Source organism: Euprymna scolopes, chromosome 37 (assembly GCF_053919585.1).
Source record: "Euprymna scolopes isolate OS-2025 chromosome 37, ASM5391958v1, whole genome shotgun sequence".
NCBI lineage: Eukaryota > Metazoa > Mollusca > Cephalopoda > Sepiida > Sepiolidae > Euprymna > Euprymna scolopes.
The window spans coordinates 77,627,056-77,646,589 of record NC_136518.1 but is presented as its reverse complement, the minus strand read 5'-3'; the positions used below and the strand labels follow the sequence as shown (position 1 = coordinate 77,646,589).

The 19,534-nt window shown below is 35.2% G+C and overlaps 1 protein-coding gene across 1 annotated transcript in view; it reads right to left on the bottom strand.

Annotated features, from left to right (window-relative positions):
* Positions 1 to 19,534, bottom strand: part of LOC145261229 (translesion synthesis protein REV1-like) — a 113,413-nt gene that overhangs the window by 44,209 nt on the left and 49,670 nt on the right. The window contains exons 9-12 of the mRNA XM_080119598.1: positions 18,986 to 19,140; positions 16,852 to 16,971; positions 9,006 to 9,226; positions 2,866 to 3,010 (exon numbers count right to left, since the gene is read on the bottom strand). Coding sequence (XP_079975724.1) covers positions 2,866 to 3,010; positions 9,006 to 9,226; positions 16,852 to 16,971; positions 18,986 to 19,140 — 641 coding nt within the window. The remainder of the gene's footprint in view (positions 1 to 2,865; positions 3,011 to 9,005; positions 9,227 to 16,851; positions 16,972 to 18,985; positions 19,141 to 19,534) is intronic.

Here is a 19,534-nt window from a genome sequence, read left to right as displayed (position 1 = left end):
TTCATGGTTTATACATTTTATTCAGGGGAATAGATTTATTGTTTCACACACTTTCATTCATAAATTATTCTACACTTTTTTTTCTAGAGTTTTCATTCATAAATTATTCTACACTTTTTTTCTAGAGTTTTCATTCATAAATTATTCTACACTTTTTTTCTAGAGTTTTCATTCATAAATTATTCTACACTTTGTTTTCTGGGAGTATGTTTATTAAATTTGGTATTTGTACTTACGAGGTGCCTTAAATAAGTTTCCAGATTTTTTTGTATGGGCACTTTTATTGATAGTACACACATGAAACTCTAGTACCCCTCAAAGTAATCACCCCCCCCCCCGGCTACTTGTTATACCTTTTCCAACAACTTCTGGAAGGCCACATGGAAGTCCTATTATGTGAGCGTGTCAATGACTCTCATCACAGCCTCTTTCATCTCCTTAATTGTCTCATAACAACAGCCTCTAAGGTTTTCCTTGAACTTAGGGAATAACCAAAAGTCATAGAGAGCAAGGTCTGAACTACAGAACTGAAGAACTGTCTTGATGCCCATCTCGATAAAATAATCTATAACAAGAATAGAGCATCCTTGGGACAAACTTAACGCAAATCTTCCACATCTTCAGTTCCTTGTAAATAATTGTGTGTACAGTTCCCACACTGACATCAAACTGTGCACTTATTGTCTCTATGATGTTCTGACTCCCTTACTCCTCCCACACCTCTTATCATGCCTCAAAGACTCCATGCTTTCCTTGAATTTCTTATGCCATTCAAAAACTGATGCTTGATTCATGCAAGATGGTCCAAAAGCAGTCTGGAGCATTCTATACATTTCTGTGGCATTTCTTTCAATTTTAAAACAGAATTTTAATCAATCCACTGAAAGGAAATAAAATGCGTTTGGACATGATTAAAAAATCCGAAAATTGGAAGTGAAGTTTCAAATATCTTATAGTTTTTCTTACATTACACCATTTTGAATTTTAAAATGTAGTAATGTAAAAAAACTATAAGATATTTGCAGCTTCTCTTCCAATTTTCGGATTTTTAATCATGTCCAAACGCATTGTATTTCCTTTTGGTGGATTGATTGTTCCTATTTTTTCTGATGAGTTAAGGGCAAAATAGATTCACTGATTGATATAATAATTAAGTGATTGATTTTGTGCTACGAAACAGATACTGTCAAGAATTGTTAATGTCAACTGAATTAAAGGAATAAATTTTAAGATGGTCAACATCATGAAATTTGGAATATAGACTTTTGTCATTCATTCATTATATGCTCTGTAATTAAATTGAGCTTCTTAAATAAGGATCGGTATATATATAAAAACAAAATATAAGTGAATAAAGAATATATATATATATATATATATATATATATATATATATATATATATATAGAGAGAGAGAGAGAGAGAGAGAGAGTAAGATGATTGATAATTTATAATTAAAATTAAAAATCGGTTTCATAGTAAATTGTATGATCGTTTCCTTACAATTTACTGGTTTTGTTTGTTCTTCCTTATGGAACCAATTGTTAATTTTAATTATAAATTATCACTCATCTTACTCAATATATATATATATATATATATATATATATATATATATATATATTTTTTTTTATTTTCAAACTTTACCTCAGGGCTTCGGGTTTGATCCCCCCCCCCCCAGTTTCTTTTTTATTTAACAGCACACACACCTCAAAACACCCGGGCAATGCCAGGTACCCCTGCTAGTATTTATATAAAAGCGAAAATGTGTGTGTGTTTGTATGTCTCGCAAAAACTTTTGACACAGGCCACGGACTTTCGCCAGATAGGTATCATTTTCAAGCTGGAACCTTCGCCCGACAAATATCGAAAAATTGGCCCAAAACATTAATTCCTTCACCCTTAACTAGCCATTTTTGTTTCTTTTATTTTAATTGCATTATTGAATTTACTAATACATTAAAATATGCTCTGCTCTTTAGACTCTTGTTCTAATCCCCTAAGTATATTTTTATATGATATTTATGATATGCTAGTAACTGGAAAAGAAAAGGCTATTATTTATTTTTTTTTTAATATAATTGTTTATTGTTCTAAAATCTAAATAAAATTTAATAATTGTTTATTATTCTAAATCTAATTTTAAATGTAATTTGTTGCTACTAGCACTTTTTAGATGAAAATGAAAAATGCCTGTAGTCTAACAAGCACTCTAGTTGGAATAAGTGTTTTATGAAAGAAAGAAACCGAAATGATATACATTTTCTTGCAAAGAACATGGTCGAAGAAAGGAGACAAACTGGCTAGTCAAAATCAAATAATTTCTCAGATAAATTGCTACATGGATTTACCTTTGTAAATTCGACTGAAATTATTTTATAGATTAGATATGGTAGCTCAAAATTGACTGTAATAGCTCTAAGAGAAATTGAACTGTCATCACCTCGCTAATCACTGCATCGCCACATTAAGAGAGAGATGGAGAGAGAGAGAAAATGATGGATACAGAGAGAGACGAAGAGAAAGAGATAGGGAGAGACAAAGAGAGAGAGAGATGAAGAGAGATAAATGAAGAGAGAGAGACGAAGAGAAAGAGGGAGATGAGGGAAAAGAGAGAGACAAAAACAGGGAGAAATGAAGAGAGAGAGAGAGAGAGAGAGAGAGATGAAAAGAGAAAGATGAAGAGAGAGATAGATAGAGAGAGTCAGAGAAAGAGAGAGAGAGAGAGAGAAAGAGCGAGAGAGTCAGAGAGAGAAAGACAGACAGATAGAAAGAGAAACAAATATCAAATGATAAAAAAAAAAAAATCAAACTAGAATATCAATTTATTATTTTGTATTCAAATGGTCAGTAAAAGATGCGTACCCATATATTTGGCCGTTTCCAAAGGCGCATCTGGGCGGCGCACCATGAGTTTTAAGGTGATGGTTTTGCCTTGCTTGTTAGCTTTCTTTAATCGACTCTCAACTTCAGAAGAAAGATTCTTTAGAAATTCATCCATGTCATTATCCTAAAATTAACAAAAACATAAAACAAGTATCTTATTATAATGGATCTTTTGTGTTTGTGTATGTGCTTAAGGTAGACAACAGCATACGCAATTGGTTTAACAGATGCTATCACAGGATATGGAATCAGCTTTGTAGAGTTCAAATCCTACTGGAGGATTTATTGTGGTAATTTTGGCACTAAAACTGTTGGGAAAGCTATGAATTCACAATTACCACCTCGCTATAGTAAAAGTTAAAAAACAGTAACATCAAGACTAAACTTGTTTCCTTCAATAATTACAAGAAACCTTCTCTACCACCAATAGTGGTGGCCAAAGACTCTTTATCTGAAGGTACATCTTTTAAACTCCTCGGCTTAATATTCATAGGAAACATGAGTTGGAGCAATTACATTGAGAGCATTGCCAAAACCGCTGCGAAGAAGGTAGGTTCTCTCTACCGTGCTAGAAAGCTACTAACACCCGAAAGTATCCTGTACCTCTATAAGGCCACCATTCGTCCATGTATGGAGTATTGTTGTCATATTTGGGTTGGTGCATCTGCTACTAGTCTTTCGCTCATGGTTAAAAAAAGAGTCACCAAACTGATAGGTCTTGAACTGTCATCTAAGCTTCAGCCTCTGTCCCATCGACAAAATGTAGTATCCTTCTGTCTGTTCTACAAGTATTTTAACAGTGAATGCTCCAAAGAACTGCAAGCACTTGTACCCCCTCGATGTAAATACCCCTGACAAACCCGACAAGCACCTAAATCCCACCCATTCATAGTAGACTTTGGAATTCCCTCCTGGGGTTCTGCTTCCCCAACTGTACTGACATGCAAAAGTTCAAGTGTAATGTTAACCGACATCTTGTTGCCCAACTTCCCACATAGTACGCCTGTAGCTTATGTCCCTGATAGTAGCCCTCTACATCAAAGTGGCAATGTGCCTTGTTTGGGGTGAAAATGTAATTAAAAAAAAATCAAGTCTAGCGAGTAATTTGTATACCTCAGTAGGAACATACTGTCAGTGAAAGAAAATTATATTAATAATAATAATCATCTATATATTAATACCGTAGTACCTTTAATGCACGTATGTGTCTCATGGTTTGTAGATTATAAATTATTCGATTGAGAGATTCTATTTGTTAAAGAGCAGGATAGAAGGTAATAACATACTACGAACATTAAATTAGTATATAGATACGCTAATTTAATGTTCGTAGTATGTTTTTATCTTTTATCCTTTCTTTCAATAAATAGAATTTCCCAATCACCGAAGACACAATGTAAAAAAAAAATTTTTTTAAATACGATATCGCCTTTAGGCAGTACATGCAACTAAAATATGCCACCTTGGTCTTCTGGCTAGGAATCAAGGGTTCTGTGTAAAGATGGTATGATGATATCGTGGGATTTCTGTTTGTGCTGGGTGTCCATACAATGGCAATATATCTCAGACTCCTATAAGAATATTGAAGATACCCAGATTATTGAAATAAATACTTTTTACATCTTCAAGTCAAGTGCAGAGAGGCCGGAAGGTTAAGACTGACAGGCTTGAAACTCATTGACTTCCATTGATGACGCATAGCATCTGCATATTAACAGGGGGTCACAAGGCAGGTCAGTGCATTTTGAGTGTGTGCTGACAGAAAAGAACTCTCTAACTTCTTTTAACTTCCATTTCTATTCTCCGAAAGTGAGTTACTTCCCTTGAGTTTTTCTTTCTTTTCTCTTCCTTTCCTCGAAGTAACAGGTCTCGTTCCCGGGTTTGTTCTAAGTAAAATAAAGCTTCTTAAAGTTCACTCCGTATCAAAGTTTTTCATTACAATTTATTTTACTTAGAACAACTAAAACACAAACAATGGAGAAGTTCCTGAAACCTGAACGGCTGGATTTGGATCCCACAAAAATGGATGCTGCCGACATGTGGATACACTGGAAGCGGTCGTTCATGATATTCCTAGAAGCGGTTAACGGTTCACCATTTACGGACGAGTCGAAATTAAACCTGTTGATCAACTTGGTGTTTCCGAGAATATATAAACATATCTCGGACATCAACGACTATCAGACAGCCATGAACGCCCTCGAGAAGGTTTTTGTTCAACCCAAAAACATCATCTTCTGTCGGCATTTATTGGCTACTCGTCGTTAACAGACAAATGAAAGTGTTGACCGGTATCTACAGTTATTGAAAGAACTTGCCAAGGACTGTGAATTCCAGGCCGTGACGGCCATACAGGCGAGGGACGAATACATAAGGGACGCGTTCATAAACAGGATTTCATCATTCCACATAAGACAAAGACTTTTGGAAAACAAGAGACTCGACTTAAACACGGCGTATGACCAAGCGCTCACGTTGGAGTCCGCTCAAAAAGAACTATCTACTTACACCCAGTCAGACTCTTTGACTGTGTCCATATCTGCTGCTAAAAACGAAGAAGATGAGAACGACCAGACTGAGCATGAGAAGCAACCCACAGCAGCGACACTCCCGGGGCAGAACTGCAAAAAGAAGGGGCATTTTACACGTGTCTGTAGATCCCCAACGGCGGCTGCTATGAATTACGGTGAGTCTCTTCTTGCTTCTTCGGTTCCTTGTTTTAATTCCTCAAAAAGTCTATCTTGTTCGTCCTTATGGGGAAAAATCAGGGGTGAATCTATCAGTATACTCGTCGATATCGGGAGCTCCGAAAATTTCATCCACCCTGATGAAGTTAAGAAGCTCGGGTTAGCAGTCTTGCCAAGTTTGGAGAGAATCTTAATAGCTAGCAGTTCTCATACATCTACTACTCTTGGACATTGTGTTGTATCTCTTAGTCTGAAAGGAAGGGGGTACAATAATAACTGTCGATTATGGCAGACTTATGCAATGACATTATTCTTGGGCATAAATTTTTAAACCGACATTCGTCAGTAGAAATACCTTTCGGAGGACCCTCCCCCCTCTCTGTTTGTGGGCTAACCGCCATTAAAAATGTTCCTTACCCCTCTCTCTTTACAAACTTAACCGCCGACTGTTGCCCAATAGCCGTTAAATCCCGGACTACCTGATGCCGAATTTATTAAATCAGAAATAACTTGTATGTTAAAGGAACATATTATAGAACCCTCTCAATCTCCGTGGTGAGCTCAAACTCTTGTAGTGAGAATTATAAGAAGAGGCTTGTTGTGGATTACTCCCAAATGATAAATCGTTTCACTCTCCTAGACGCTTATCCTCTTCCTCAAATGAAGGATAAGGTAAATGAGATTGCCACTTACCAAGTGTTTATTACTCTTGATTTAACCAGTGCCTATCACCAAGTTGCCATCAAACCAGAAGAACGAAAGTATACTGCATTCAAAGCTTCTGGATCCCTCTACCAGTTTCGTCAGATTCCGTTCGGAGTAACCAATGGAGTAGCCAGTTTCCAATGAGTCATCGATGATATCATCAAACGAGTGGACCTCCGAGGAACCTTCGCCTACATCGACAACGTTACAGTTTGTGGAGAAAATCAGGCTGAGCATGATACCAATTTACAAAGCTTTATGAAGGCAGTGGCGAAGTATGGACTAACCCTGAACGAAAGCAAGTGTCACTACTCTCTTGCTTCTGTAGACCTGCTTGGGTACACTATAAGCAAAGGTTCAGTAAAACCAGACTCTGACAGGCTCAAAGGTTTGATGGACTTGCCTGTTCCTCCAGACCTTCCTTCTTTTCGTCGAGCGATGGGAATGTTTTCTCATTATTCAAAATGGATATCCAACTTCTCTGAGAAATTGCACCCCCTTACCAAAGTTATCAAGTTTCCTCTCACTAAGGAACAAACCAACGCCTTTAGAGAACTGAAGAAAGAAATTGCGAAATCATCCCTAGTAGCCATAGACTCTTCTCTTCCCCTTGAGGTTGAAACCGATGCTTCAGAGCATGCTATCGTTGCCTCCCTAACCCAGAACTCTTGACCAGTGGCCTTCTTTTCAAGAACTTTAACCTCTACCGAGCAGAAGCATTCTGCGATCGAAAAGGAGGCCTATGCAGTTGTAGAAGTGATCTGAAAATGGCGACATTTACTGCTGGGGAAGTATTTCAAATTGATCACTGACCAAAAATCGGTCTTTTATGTTCGACCCCAAGGGAAAGAGTAAAATAAAAAATGAGAAGATTACAAGATGGAAGCTGGAGTTTGCCTGTTTTAGCTATGATATCGCTTATCGTCCAGGGAAACAGAATGCCGCTGCAGACGCTTTGTCTCGAATTTGTTCTTCTACCACCTCTGCTGACAAATTACATTCTTTGCACACAGATTTATGCCATCCGGGGGTAACCAGGATGGTACACTTTGTTAGAACCAAAAATCTCTCATACTCTGTGGAAGATGTGAAAGCAGTTACAAAAGCCTGCCGGGTCTGTTCCGAAATAAAACCCAGGTTTCTCAAGACAGCTCCTCAGACTCTTGTAAAGGCAAGTCAGCCTTTTGAGAGACTAAGTGTGGATTTCAAAGGACCGTTACCATCAAATTCCCGCAACAGATACATACTGACTGTCATTGATGAATACTCGCGCTTTCCTTTTGCTTTCCCCTGTGCCGATGTTTCAGCTGCAACTGTCCGGTAACACTTAACTAACTTATTCTCCATATTTGGAAACCCTTCTTTCATACATTCTGATCGCGGAACTGCTTTCATGTCGGAGGAACTAAAGGAATTCTTGCTTTCTCGAGGCATTGCTACTAGTCAAACAACTGCTTTCAACCCTCAAGATAACGGACAAGTGGAAAGATATAATCGTATCATCTGGCTGACGGTAAGTCTGGCTCTGCGGTCGAGAAACCTTCATGTTACAAATTGGGAAAGAGTACTAGATGTAGCCCTCCACTGCTTTCCACATCCACTAATTGTACTCCCCATGAACGTCTCTTCAATTTCCAAAGGAAATCGGCCACTGGAGATTCTATGCCCACCTGGCTTACAAACGCTAAGTCTGTCCTTTTAAAGCGGCATGTGCGTGGAAGCAAATATGAGCCCCTGGTCGAGACCGTAGATCTACTCAAAGTCAATCCGAACTATGCTCATGTTCGTTTTGATAATGGGCGAGAGACGACAGTATCCTTACGCCACTTATCACCATTGGGTGATAGGTTGAGCAGCTTGGAGGCAGAATCAGATCTGGAGATGGAGAATGCACCTCTGGAATCTAACCTTTCAGATCCTCAGCCTAGCGGGATCGAAAACTCCATCCTAGAGGATTCGGTTCCTACTCCTCCCCTCTCTGATGATCGACAGTAAAGATCATCAGAGGAAGACAAGGTGCTGGGTTTTCGACGCTCTACCAGAGTCCGTTGCAGCCCTCCATATTTAGCTGAAAACTATCTATTTCTTTTCTCTTTTTTTCCAGCCTAAACAGACCCCCCCCCCCTTTTCTGAGATTCCTTGAAGCCTTGTGCCCCCTGAAAGTCATGCGGCCCCGAATTTCACTGAGCGGCAGAGAATGTGCTGACAGAAAAGAACTCTCTAACTTCTTTTAACTTCCGTTTCTACTCTCCAGAAATGAGTTACTTCCCTTGAGTTTTTCTATCTTTTCTCTTCCTTTCCTCAAAGTCACAGGTCTCGTTCCCGGGTCTGTTCTAAGTAAAATAAAGCTTCTAAAAGTTCACTCCGTATCGAAGTTTTTCATTACAGAGTTGACACACCGGTTCTCATCATTTATTAGTAAGAAAAAAATGCAAAGCACAGGAGCCATATAAAAAGACAGAAGATACTAGCAAGAAAATCCGGTGTTGGTCGGGATTTACTTATTAGTATTTATATTATTTCCTTTTCCACTATACTCTTGCACCATATTATTTTGTATTTATTAAGCTGCCTCCCCCTTCCACCTTTTGCTCCCTATTATAATTGGAAAAAGCTGAAACTTTGGAAAACTCTGAATTACTGTCTTTATACAGATGGTTTCAATGGCGTAAAAATCAGACATGCAGTCAAATGGACACAACAAACCATAAAAATAAAAAATCTTACATCTTTAAAACGAATACCATAATTTATTTCTGCAGACACTGACTTCTGATCGTATTCCACTTGAAGGCATCGGTCATCTTTTCCTCGGCAATAATCAAACAGTAACTGTCCAGTTTTGGGGCCAAATTCCTGCTTCAAGGTTGATAAAGAATGTCTTTGCAAATCACCACAAGTTTTTGCATGGAGATGTTCAAGTTTGTACATCATCGATCGTCCTACACCTGTGGAAAGAACAGAAAAACAGTTTTAGCATCTGTACGCATATTGATGAAAAGGATATAAATAAGTACCGGTGCGATGCTATATATGATGCTATAATACTTCCCTAATGTTATGAAGTAGGGGCCAAACAACAACAAAAAACAAAAAAAAAAAAAATAAAGGGGGGAACAAGTTTATCAGAAAAGGAAGTTGTTCACCAAGGTACATAAAAGAAAATAAAAATGGGATTGTTGCCTTAGGTGGGGCAGCGATTTAAGACAACAGATTGGGACCCTACAGTAACCAAGAATCGAGTACGTTAACTAGAAAAATATGCAATTTGCACTACTAATCTGAATATGCAGTTTGCACTACTAAATTAAATATGCGACAAAATTAGAATTTAAAACACTAGACAATAACAAAAACTGGCCTTATTTCAAACAGCAAATATGACACAATTGCAGTTTCAGGGGAGGTCAATTTACAGGGTAAAGAAACAAATTATTATATAGTCAACAGGAATTGTATTTGCATACCAGAGAGAGTTGGGAAACGTGCTGATAATCCAATAATGTATTTAATGGCTTGGCGATAGCATCAGCTCTTTTGTGTTTGAGGAGACGAAAAGGTGTAATATGAGCAAGGAAAACTTGGCATTGTGACTTTGATCACAATGGTGTCAATGAATTGGAAATAAAGAGCTCCATTTGAAACTGTAAAAATGGTCTGCCTGTTTATTGTTGTTTAAAGAATCATACCCTGAATGTTTACAGTTGAACTGTTGTTCATTTTAACTACACATACGTTTTGTGGACTAGAGTTATAAAAAATTGTCTCATGCTCATATGTTTTTTATATGTTGTATATTTGATACATTATTATACAGTATATTTGATACATTATTATACAGTATATTTGATACATTATTATACAGTATATTTGATACATTATTATACAGTATATTTGATACATTATTATACAGTATATTTGATACATTATTATACAGTATATTTGATATATTATTATACAGTATATTTGATACATTATTATACAGTATATTTGATATATTATTATACAGTATATTTGATACATTATTATACAGTATATTTGATACATTATTATACAGTATATTTGATACATTATTATACAGTATATTTGATACATTACTATACAGTATATTTGATACATTATTATACAGTATATTTGATACATTATTATACAGTATATTTGATATATTATTATACAGTATATTTGATACATTATTATACAGTATATTTGATACATTATTATACAGTATATTTGATACATTATTATACAGTATATTTGATACATTATTATACAGTATATTTGATACATTATTATACAGTATATTTGATACATTATTATACAGTATATTTGATACATTATTATACAGTATATTTGATACATTATTATACAGTATATTTAATACATTACTATACATTATATTTGATACATTATTATACAGTATATTTGATACATTATTATACAGTATATTTGATATATTATTATACAGTATATTTGATACATTATTATACAGTATATTTGATACATTATTATACAGTATATTTGATACATTATTATACAGTATATTTGATACATTATTATACAGTATATTTGATACATTATTATACAGTATATTTGATATATTATTATACAGTATATTTGATACATTATTATACAGTATATTTGATACATTATTATACAGTATATTTGATATATTATTATACAGTATATTTGATACATTATTATACAGTATATTTGATACATTATTATACAGTATATTTGATACATTATTATACAGTATATTTGATACATTACTATACAGTATATTTGATACATTATTATACAGTATATTTGATACATTATTATACAGTATATTTGATACATTATTATACAGTATATTTGATACATTATTATACAGTATATTTGATACATTATTATACAGTATATTTGATACATTATTATACAGTATATTTGATACATTATTATACAGTATATTTGATACATTATTATACAGTATATTTGATACATTATTATACAGTATATTTGATACATTATTATACAGTATATTTGATACATTATTATACAGTATATTTGATACATTATTATACAGTATATTTGATACATTATTATACAGTATATTTGATACATTATTATACAGTATATTTGACACATTATTATACAGTATATTTGACACATTATTATACAGTATATTTGATACATTATTATACAGTATATTTGATACATTATTATACAGTATATTTGATACATTATTATACAGTATATTTGATACATTATTATACAGTATATTTGATACATTATTATACAGTATATTTGATACATTATTATACAGTATATTTGATACATTATTATACAGTATATTTGATACATTATTATACAGTATATTTGACACATTATTATACAGTATATTTGACACATTATTATACAGTATATTTGATACATTATTATACAGTATATTTGATACATTATTATACAGTATATTTGATACATTATTATACAGTATATTTGATACATTATTATACAGTATATTTGATACATTATTATACATTATATTTGATACATTATTATACAGTATATTTGATACATTATTATACATTATATTTGATACATTATTATACAGTATATTTGATACATTATTATACAGTATATTTGATACATTATTATACAGTATATTTGATACATTATTATACAGTATATTTGATACATTATTATACAGTATATTACTGTTTATTTACTCTCGCAATGACAATAAAGTGTGTACTTTATACATACATTTAAGACAGGCATCGGTGTCTGCATATACGTGATATGTAACGGATGATGGGTACCAACTATTGAAAAACTCATTGACACTTTTAAAACTACCCGTAAAATAATTTTAAATATATTGATATTTATTTTACGGTTTACAGTTTTAAAAGTGTTAATGAGTTTTGAAACCATTCACAACAGTTGGAGACAATTCATGAGTGTCTAATTAGATGCAGTTGAATGCTGAGTGTGGCTCAAAGCAGATCAATATGAACTGACCTCAACTGATGAACTTGGCCTTGAAAAGATGTAGATGGGGACCTCAGCATTCAGAAGGTCGATGTTGTCACACATACACACAGAGTGCAATTGATATTTTTCAGAATGTGTTGAAGTTTGTGCATGTTGTTTTATTTTTATCCTTGTGAACCTGTGCCTGCTGCCAATGTGAGAAATGATGACACGGCCAGAAGAGAAGATGAAGAAGAAGATCATTGAAATGAGATTGAGGTCAGTGATGTTGACAAGCAAAGTTAGCATGTGGTTGACTGTCTGGTTCTACCTTCATCATTTTGTTTTGATATTTAAGATGCTGCAAGTGTCCTCAACTCCAGTTTGATTGCTTGATTTTAAGTCATATCAACCTTTTTTTTTCTACTGTCGAATATGCTGCTTAAAGGGGCAACAGTCTCTTTTGTGCAGCTTGGCAAGATCTCGTCGTGAGATCTGTTATCCCCATCCTTCTGAGGCAAGTCTGGGTATGTCAAGCATTGAGATTCAGATTCGTCAACATATGCTTCATCTCTATTTGGCCCAAATGTGTAGACCACTTAAGGAAAACAGTGGCTTCTGGAAGATACTAAAACTGCTTTTCCAGCTTTGAGGAGTGTGCACTCGGATGAGGCGAGTGTACACTTTTATTGCGAGTGCCAGGGTCATTGGAGTTACTCTTACAGTGAAAGAAAGCATCTCAAACACCTTGCTGTTACCCTGAAATGCATTGCATTGGGTTATGGTGAGGGGATCACTTGGTAATGATAGGATTGAGGGGCTCGTTTTGATGAGAGGGAAGCTTCGCTCAATCTGGCTTTGAGTGTCTAGTTCAGATAACGAAGAGGCATCTCTGGCCTTGTTGATGATAAAAGATACATTCTGGATCAGTAAGAGACTTTATTCAACTGGTTTTGTGAATTCACTCGTTTGTCAGTGATGTGATGATAAGGACAAGACTTTATGTAATGCCTTCATTCATTTGCCAGTCCTGGATAAGACCTTAAACTATATCCGATGGTGAGGCCCTGGCTTGCGGGCTTTGAGGAGTGTGGAGCCACCCTTTAATTGCCATTGCTTCCAGGTTCACTCTGACCCGGGGTGGTAGTACCTGTTAGGGTCCCAACTATGGGTTAAATAGAAACCGACTTGAAAAAAAATAATATTCTATTAAAAAATTTTCTTCAAAATCACTGGATTCGGCATTAAATAACCTGGAAAGAGTTGATATGCCGTAAAGCAAAAACAACCAATTAACCAATCATTCATTTGCCACATCATTGTGTTACTGACCAAGTTTGTTGCATGCTTCGGATATTGAATATTTCGCCTTTCCATCTGGAATCTATCAATGTTCGTAGAAACTGGGCTCTGACAACTGATAGGATTAAATGTTATTTATTTTTGATTAGTAGTTATGAGAGGTGTGATATAGATGATTTGTATGAAAGCAGGCTATGTAGGTAACACCTTCACTCCTCCTGACCTCATTTGAGGTCCTGGATATGACCTTAAACTATATCCGATGGTGAGGCCCCAACTTGCGGGCTTTGGGGAGTGTGGAGCCAACCTTTAATTGCCATTGCTCCCAGGTCCACTCTGACCCGGAGTGGTAGTACCTGTTAGAGTCCCAACTATGGGTTAAATAGAAACCGACTTAAAAAACAAATATACTCTATTAAAAAATTGTTCTTCACTGGATTCGGCAATAAATAACCCAAAAGGGTTGATATGCCGTAAAACAAAAATGACTAGCTTGACCTCATTTGAATTTCCTGTTATTATTTGTAAGTTCACATTAAAGCCAAGAAGGTGAGGCTCTCTCTGTCAAGTTTTACTGAAAATTGGTCAAATATTGCACAGCTGTGTCATATTAAGCAAAAAACATTGGGCTGCAGAATGAACCGTTAGTTTTGACCCGTTCAGTTATTAGTCATTTTACGTTTACAGGGAATATGAACTGGAATGGATACATTGAGAGCCTTGCCAAGGCTGCTGCAAGGAAGGTTGGCTCCCTCTACCATGCTAGAAAACTACTTACACCTGACAGTATCCTATACAGTATACCTCTATAAGGCAACCATTCGCCCATGTATGGAGTACTGTTGTCACATCTGGGCTGGTGCATCTGCTGCTTGTCTCTCACTCCTGGACAGGGTTCAAAAGAGAGTCGCCAACCTGATAGGTCCTGAACTGTCATCTAGGCTTCAGCCTCTGTCCCATCGACGAGATGTTGCATCCCTCTGCCTTTTCTACAAATACTTTAATGGTGAATGCTCTGACGAACTGCAAACACTTGTACCTCTCCGACGTAACTACCCCTGACAAACCCGACAAGCTGCTAAGTCTCATCCCTTTACAGTAGAGATCCCTAGGTGCAAGAAAGCCTTTTACTCCAATAGTTTCTTCCCCAGAACTGCGGGTCTTTGGAACTCCCTTCCGGGATTCTGCTTTCCCAACTGCAATGATATGCAGAAGTTCAAGTGTAATGTTAACAAAAATCGTTCTACTCATCTCCCTTCATAATGACCCCGCTAATTAAGTCCCTAATAGTAGCCCCCTGCTTCAAAGTGGCACTGTGCCTTGTTTGGGGTGAAAATTGAATAAAAAAAAAAAAAGATCATAACTTAGTTTAAAGTGTAATGTCTAGCTTCTCTAAAATTTGGTCATTTTTGATCAATACTTGTCATGGCATAATAACTTTTGCATTTTATGTCGCCGTAAAATTGACTTTTCAAAACAAATACAGGGTGACCCCAAAAAAAATAAAAGCTAAATGGAAGCCATCTAGAACATATGCTGTAAAACGGAGAAAAAAAAGCCAAAGACCCTAGTGTTTTGATGTGAGGTTTTGAATATAATAAACTAGTTATGACCAAAGTTTCATTTCATTCGGACAAAACACCAAGAAACGGGGCCTAATTAGAGTTGGGGCTCGTTTTTTTGGGTCACCCTGTACTTGATGTTGTATACGAATGTAAATTCTTCGGACAGTGAAAAAACAATTCAGATGCTCTCTTTTACTTAGCTACTAAAACTAGAAATAAAGTTGAGGGCGCCACTTGTTTTCCAGCATTACTCAACTCATTCTCAATCAGCACGATATGATGTAAAGCACATACCAACGTGTCATCAAAATCATCTATTTAGCTTTAGTATGACTCAACCGAAGATAAAACCTTTGTCTACTGGCCAATTAGTGAGCATTCTAATATTTAATCAGAATTAAATGTTTCAATAAAACTCTTACATCACTTCTTATTTCTCAAGCGTCCAAATCTATATATCTATGCATGAGAATATGTGTGTGTATGTGTGTGTGTGAGGGAACTTCTTAACCTACATACTCAATGAATTTTTGATCTAAAGACTTGGAATTTGGTATATAGGGTATTCAGACACGTGGCAAACTTTTTAATCGGTTTTTATCTGGAAAAAAGTGCCGCTAAGGTGCAAAAATTGAAAAATTAGTACGTGGGGAGTCATCTGATTTTTATCTGTTTTTAAACTGTTTCACGACTGCGTATGCGTGAATCGTTCACATGAAAGATTAAGAATAGGTAGGTTTGAAAACACTTTTTAAAGATCGTGGCAAGCTGGTCTAATGGTTATCGAACTTGATTCAATGCCTTTAGATTTTGGTTTCGATCTCAGCACGAGTATTTTTTTTTTTACTTACAAAAAGTGAACAGATTAGAAAAAAATATAATACTCGCATGCACATGTCTCAGTTGCTTTTTTTTTTTTTTTACTTAATTTTTTTAAAAGGAATTTAACGTTACATTTAATACCTACAGTATTTCTGTTTATAATAAATAAGGATCTGCATTAATTAAAATATGATATTAATGCGTTTTTTATGACTGGGCAATGCTAGGTAGCCTGCTAGTTAGTTCATAAAAGCACTCTTAAAATAATAGTTTATATACTGGTTACTTAGTCTGCCGTTATTTCATTAAAAGGAGTTATATTCTTGACACGCTATGCAACTTAGTACGTTTTTAAAAGTATTGATACCAGTACTTTTGTTTAAATATAGTCATTATTTTATTTGTTCCTTCCTTACTCCCATTTTATTTTTCCCCAATTTAAGTTCTTATTTCTCCATACCCAGCCCCAATCAGACGACATTTGTCAGAGATGCACATCTTTCAAAGTTTTTGAAAAATAGTGCATTTTGAATAAAGTGTTTGGGTCTGTATCATCCTTTTCAACTGGAAAATTGCTGTTTCATAATGAGGGGGAGGGGGTGTCTTTTTACTAGTATTTGTTTTTATATTGTAAATAGTCATATCAGCCACACCTCCTGCTGTATATTATCAAATATGTGTTTTAAGTTTCCTTATGGTATGACTTCTTTGGTGATTGTAGAAGGATGTATCTGGTGAAGTATGTATAGAGTAAATGTGGTATTTTGGTGTTTGTTGCATGATAGAAACTGGCTATGGTTAGATCATTTTGTAATTGTTTATCATGATTGGTCTTTTTCTCTTTTCCTTTTTTTTTGGCCTTGTGTCACATTTTGTAATTTGTTGAAAATAAATTTTTACTCATCATCCAAGAAAGGAATTTAACTGACCTGGGAGATTTTTTAGTGTTTGATCTTTAATAAAATCATTAATTTGCTTATTTCGGATGAGAAACTGGCCATTAGGTTTTGCTTTGTGGGTTGCCAATCGAGCTACCAAAATGTTTGGACCTGCAAAAAAAAAATAAATAAAAATAAAAGTAACAAATTGTTTGTTTTTTTTTATTTTGTTTGTAACAAGCACTTTCTTCTTTGGCGACAAGAACGAATGTGAGAAAGACAATTTCTGATATTACAAATAATTAATCAGGAGAAAAAAAAATCCAATATTCCGAACATTTTTGTTCTTGTGTTTAAGGGAGGAGGTGTTTAAGGGAGGAGGTGTTTGAACAACACTAATGGCATAATCACGTTGACACACTGGTTCCCGCTGGATAACTGAAGTTAAGCAACGTTGAACCTGGTCAGTACTAAATGGGTGACCATTTAGGACTTTCAGGTGCTGTATCTGCTCTCTGCTTATCTCGCCATTGTTTTCAGTCGTCCTGGACTTCTTGCCACTGGATTCAAGCAGTGCTGATTCAGGAGAGGTGCAGTTGGGATTGCACAACCCTTGCCTCACAATTACATGCGCAGCTGCTCCTACAGAGGGTATCCTTTGTCTTTCAAGACTGAACGGAAGCATGGAATGGGGGAACCATGATTTAATATACAGTTTTGTTTTTTAATCCCTCTAGAAGTGTAAGCCATTTTGAATTTCAGAACAGCTTCAGATGGTTCGCTGTTACACACAAGTCCTGGGAGGTGACTTGTTTGTAGTAGACAGTTCCACAGAACAAAATATTCTTACCGTGTCGAAACCCAAGAAAAGAACATGTGAAATTGCTCCAGAAAAGGTTTAATCTTTATGAAGCAATTCTGGTTTCTGATTGGTTGGTAGCAGAACGTGAATTAATTTGATTCGTCAGTTCTTAGCAGCATCGTTTATAAATAGAATCGTCCGACTGTGTGGGATCATACCCCATTACCAGTCCAAAATATTGCAACAATCCCCCAAAACTGTAATTAATGGTAAACAACTGATGATCCCTGAAATAACATCTGTAGTATTGGGAATCCTAGCTTAAATGCTATCTAGGTAGTTTGTAGAAATAGCAAATTATGTAGATATATTTTCGATTCCCATCAGCGAGTTTAGTGGGGTCACAGAAGGTTTGATTTGACAGGCGTCAAACTCAAGTTACCTTTTATCAACCTAGAGAGAATGCACCGGAAATTAGGGGTGACATGCATCGGAAATTAGGGGTAAAACGGGAATTGTGGTTGTAGGTTTCCGGTTGGCGACCACGTGGAGTACAGTTGGTTTTGGGCTGCAGATGAAGCAGACGTGACATTAGGGTCTCTCCTCCGACAACCACAAGTTCGAGACATAGGCTTGCCTTTTTAATAAAACAAATTGAAGCTTCCATCTCGTGTTATCAATGCATCTGCAGCAGTAAGTACCGCTCCCCATGAGATGGAGCCAGCGACAAGAAGATATCATCCGCTGGACAAGGCAAGCAGGTATGTACACATTATATGTTTGCGCATACATGTCGAGACCCTTCAAGGCAAGAGACTGTGTAAGAATAGAACACATACACACCCATATAGGTAAGAACTTTGATAAGAACAGACTCAGACTTTAAAAGTACCCTAAAGCAAAAAGAATCTTAAAAGAAAAAAGTAAAAGAGAATAGCAGCGGGAACGTTTAATAAGTAGAAGAAGTAAATAAATAATAAACAGGACGCAAAACCTCATTTTTAACACATCTTTTTTCTGCCGAATGACTGTCATCTAATTGTTATGACTTTCCATTTCTTGGAAGAAATAATTATACCAAGAATTCTTCATAAGTTTTGGTTTTCAGTTTTGATGGTGCTCAAGTCATCGATTTTTTTTATAAATAATTTTACCCAAGAATTCTTCATAAGTTTTGTTTCAATTATAGTTGAAGAAATTCAAGTTATATATATATATATATATATATATATATATATATATATATATATATATATATATATATATATATATTTTGATTTTCTTAAAAAAATAATTTTATTTTTAACCAATCATTTTTTTAATAGAAAAAAAAAACAAAACAAAAAAGAAGAGAGTTTAATGTTCAGTTTTGATTTTGCTTACCCAAACCAGCTGAAGCCGTACATCGAGTCTTCTCGAAGATTTCCTGACGCAGAATAGAAACAAACTCGTCAACTTCGACTCCTGTTTCTTGTAGTAGTCCTGTGCAATCGACAAGCATTTCATCACAACTCACGGCTTCAATATCATGAGTATAACTAAAACAGAATGAAATCTTTAATATGAGTTGATAAAGACATTGTTGAGAGCTATGTGATGAAATGTTTAAGAGACTTTAATCTGTATATTCATATTATGTTTTCGGGGAAATGAAAGGTAACTGTGGATATATATATATATATATAACTACTTCATTTACTCACATAAAATTAATATACGAAAGTATAAATTTATGCATAAACTTTAAGTATTTACTTCAAAAGTGCTCAATACATAGGTAGAGCTAGTTAGTAATTTATAAAATATATATGGCAATTAAGCTACATTGAATATTCTGCGTTTCATCCACTCTAGGATTCTTCAGGCTTATGCGCGAATTTTGTGGTTGTCTGTCGTTTTTATATACACACCTTCTATTGAGATTTTAGTTAG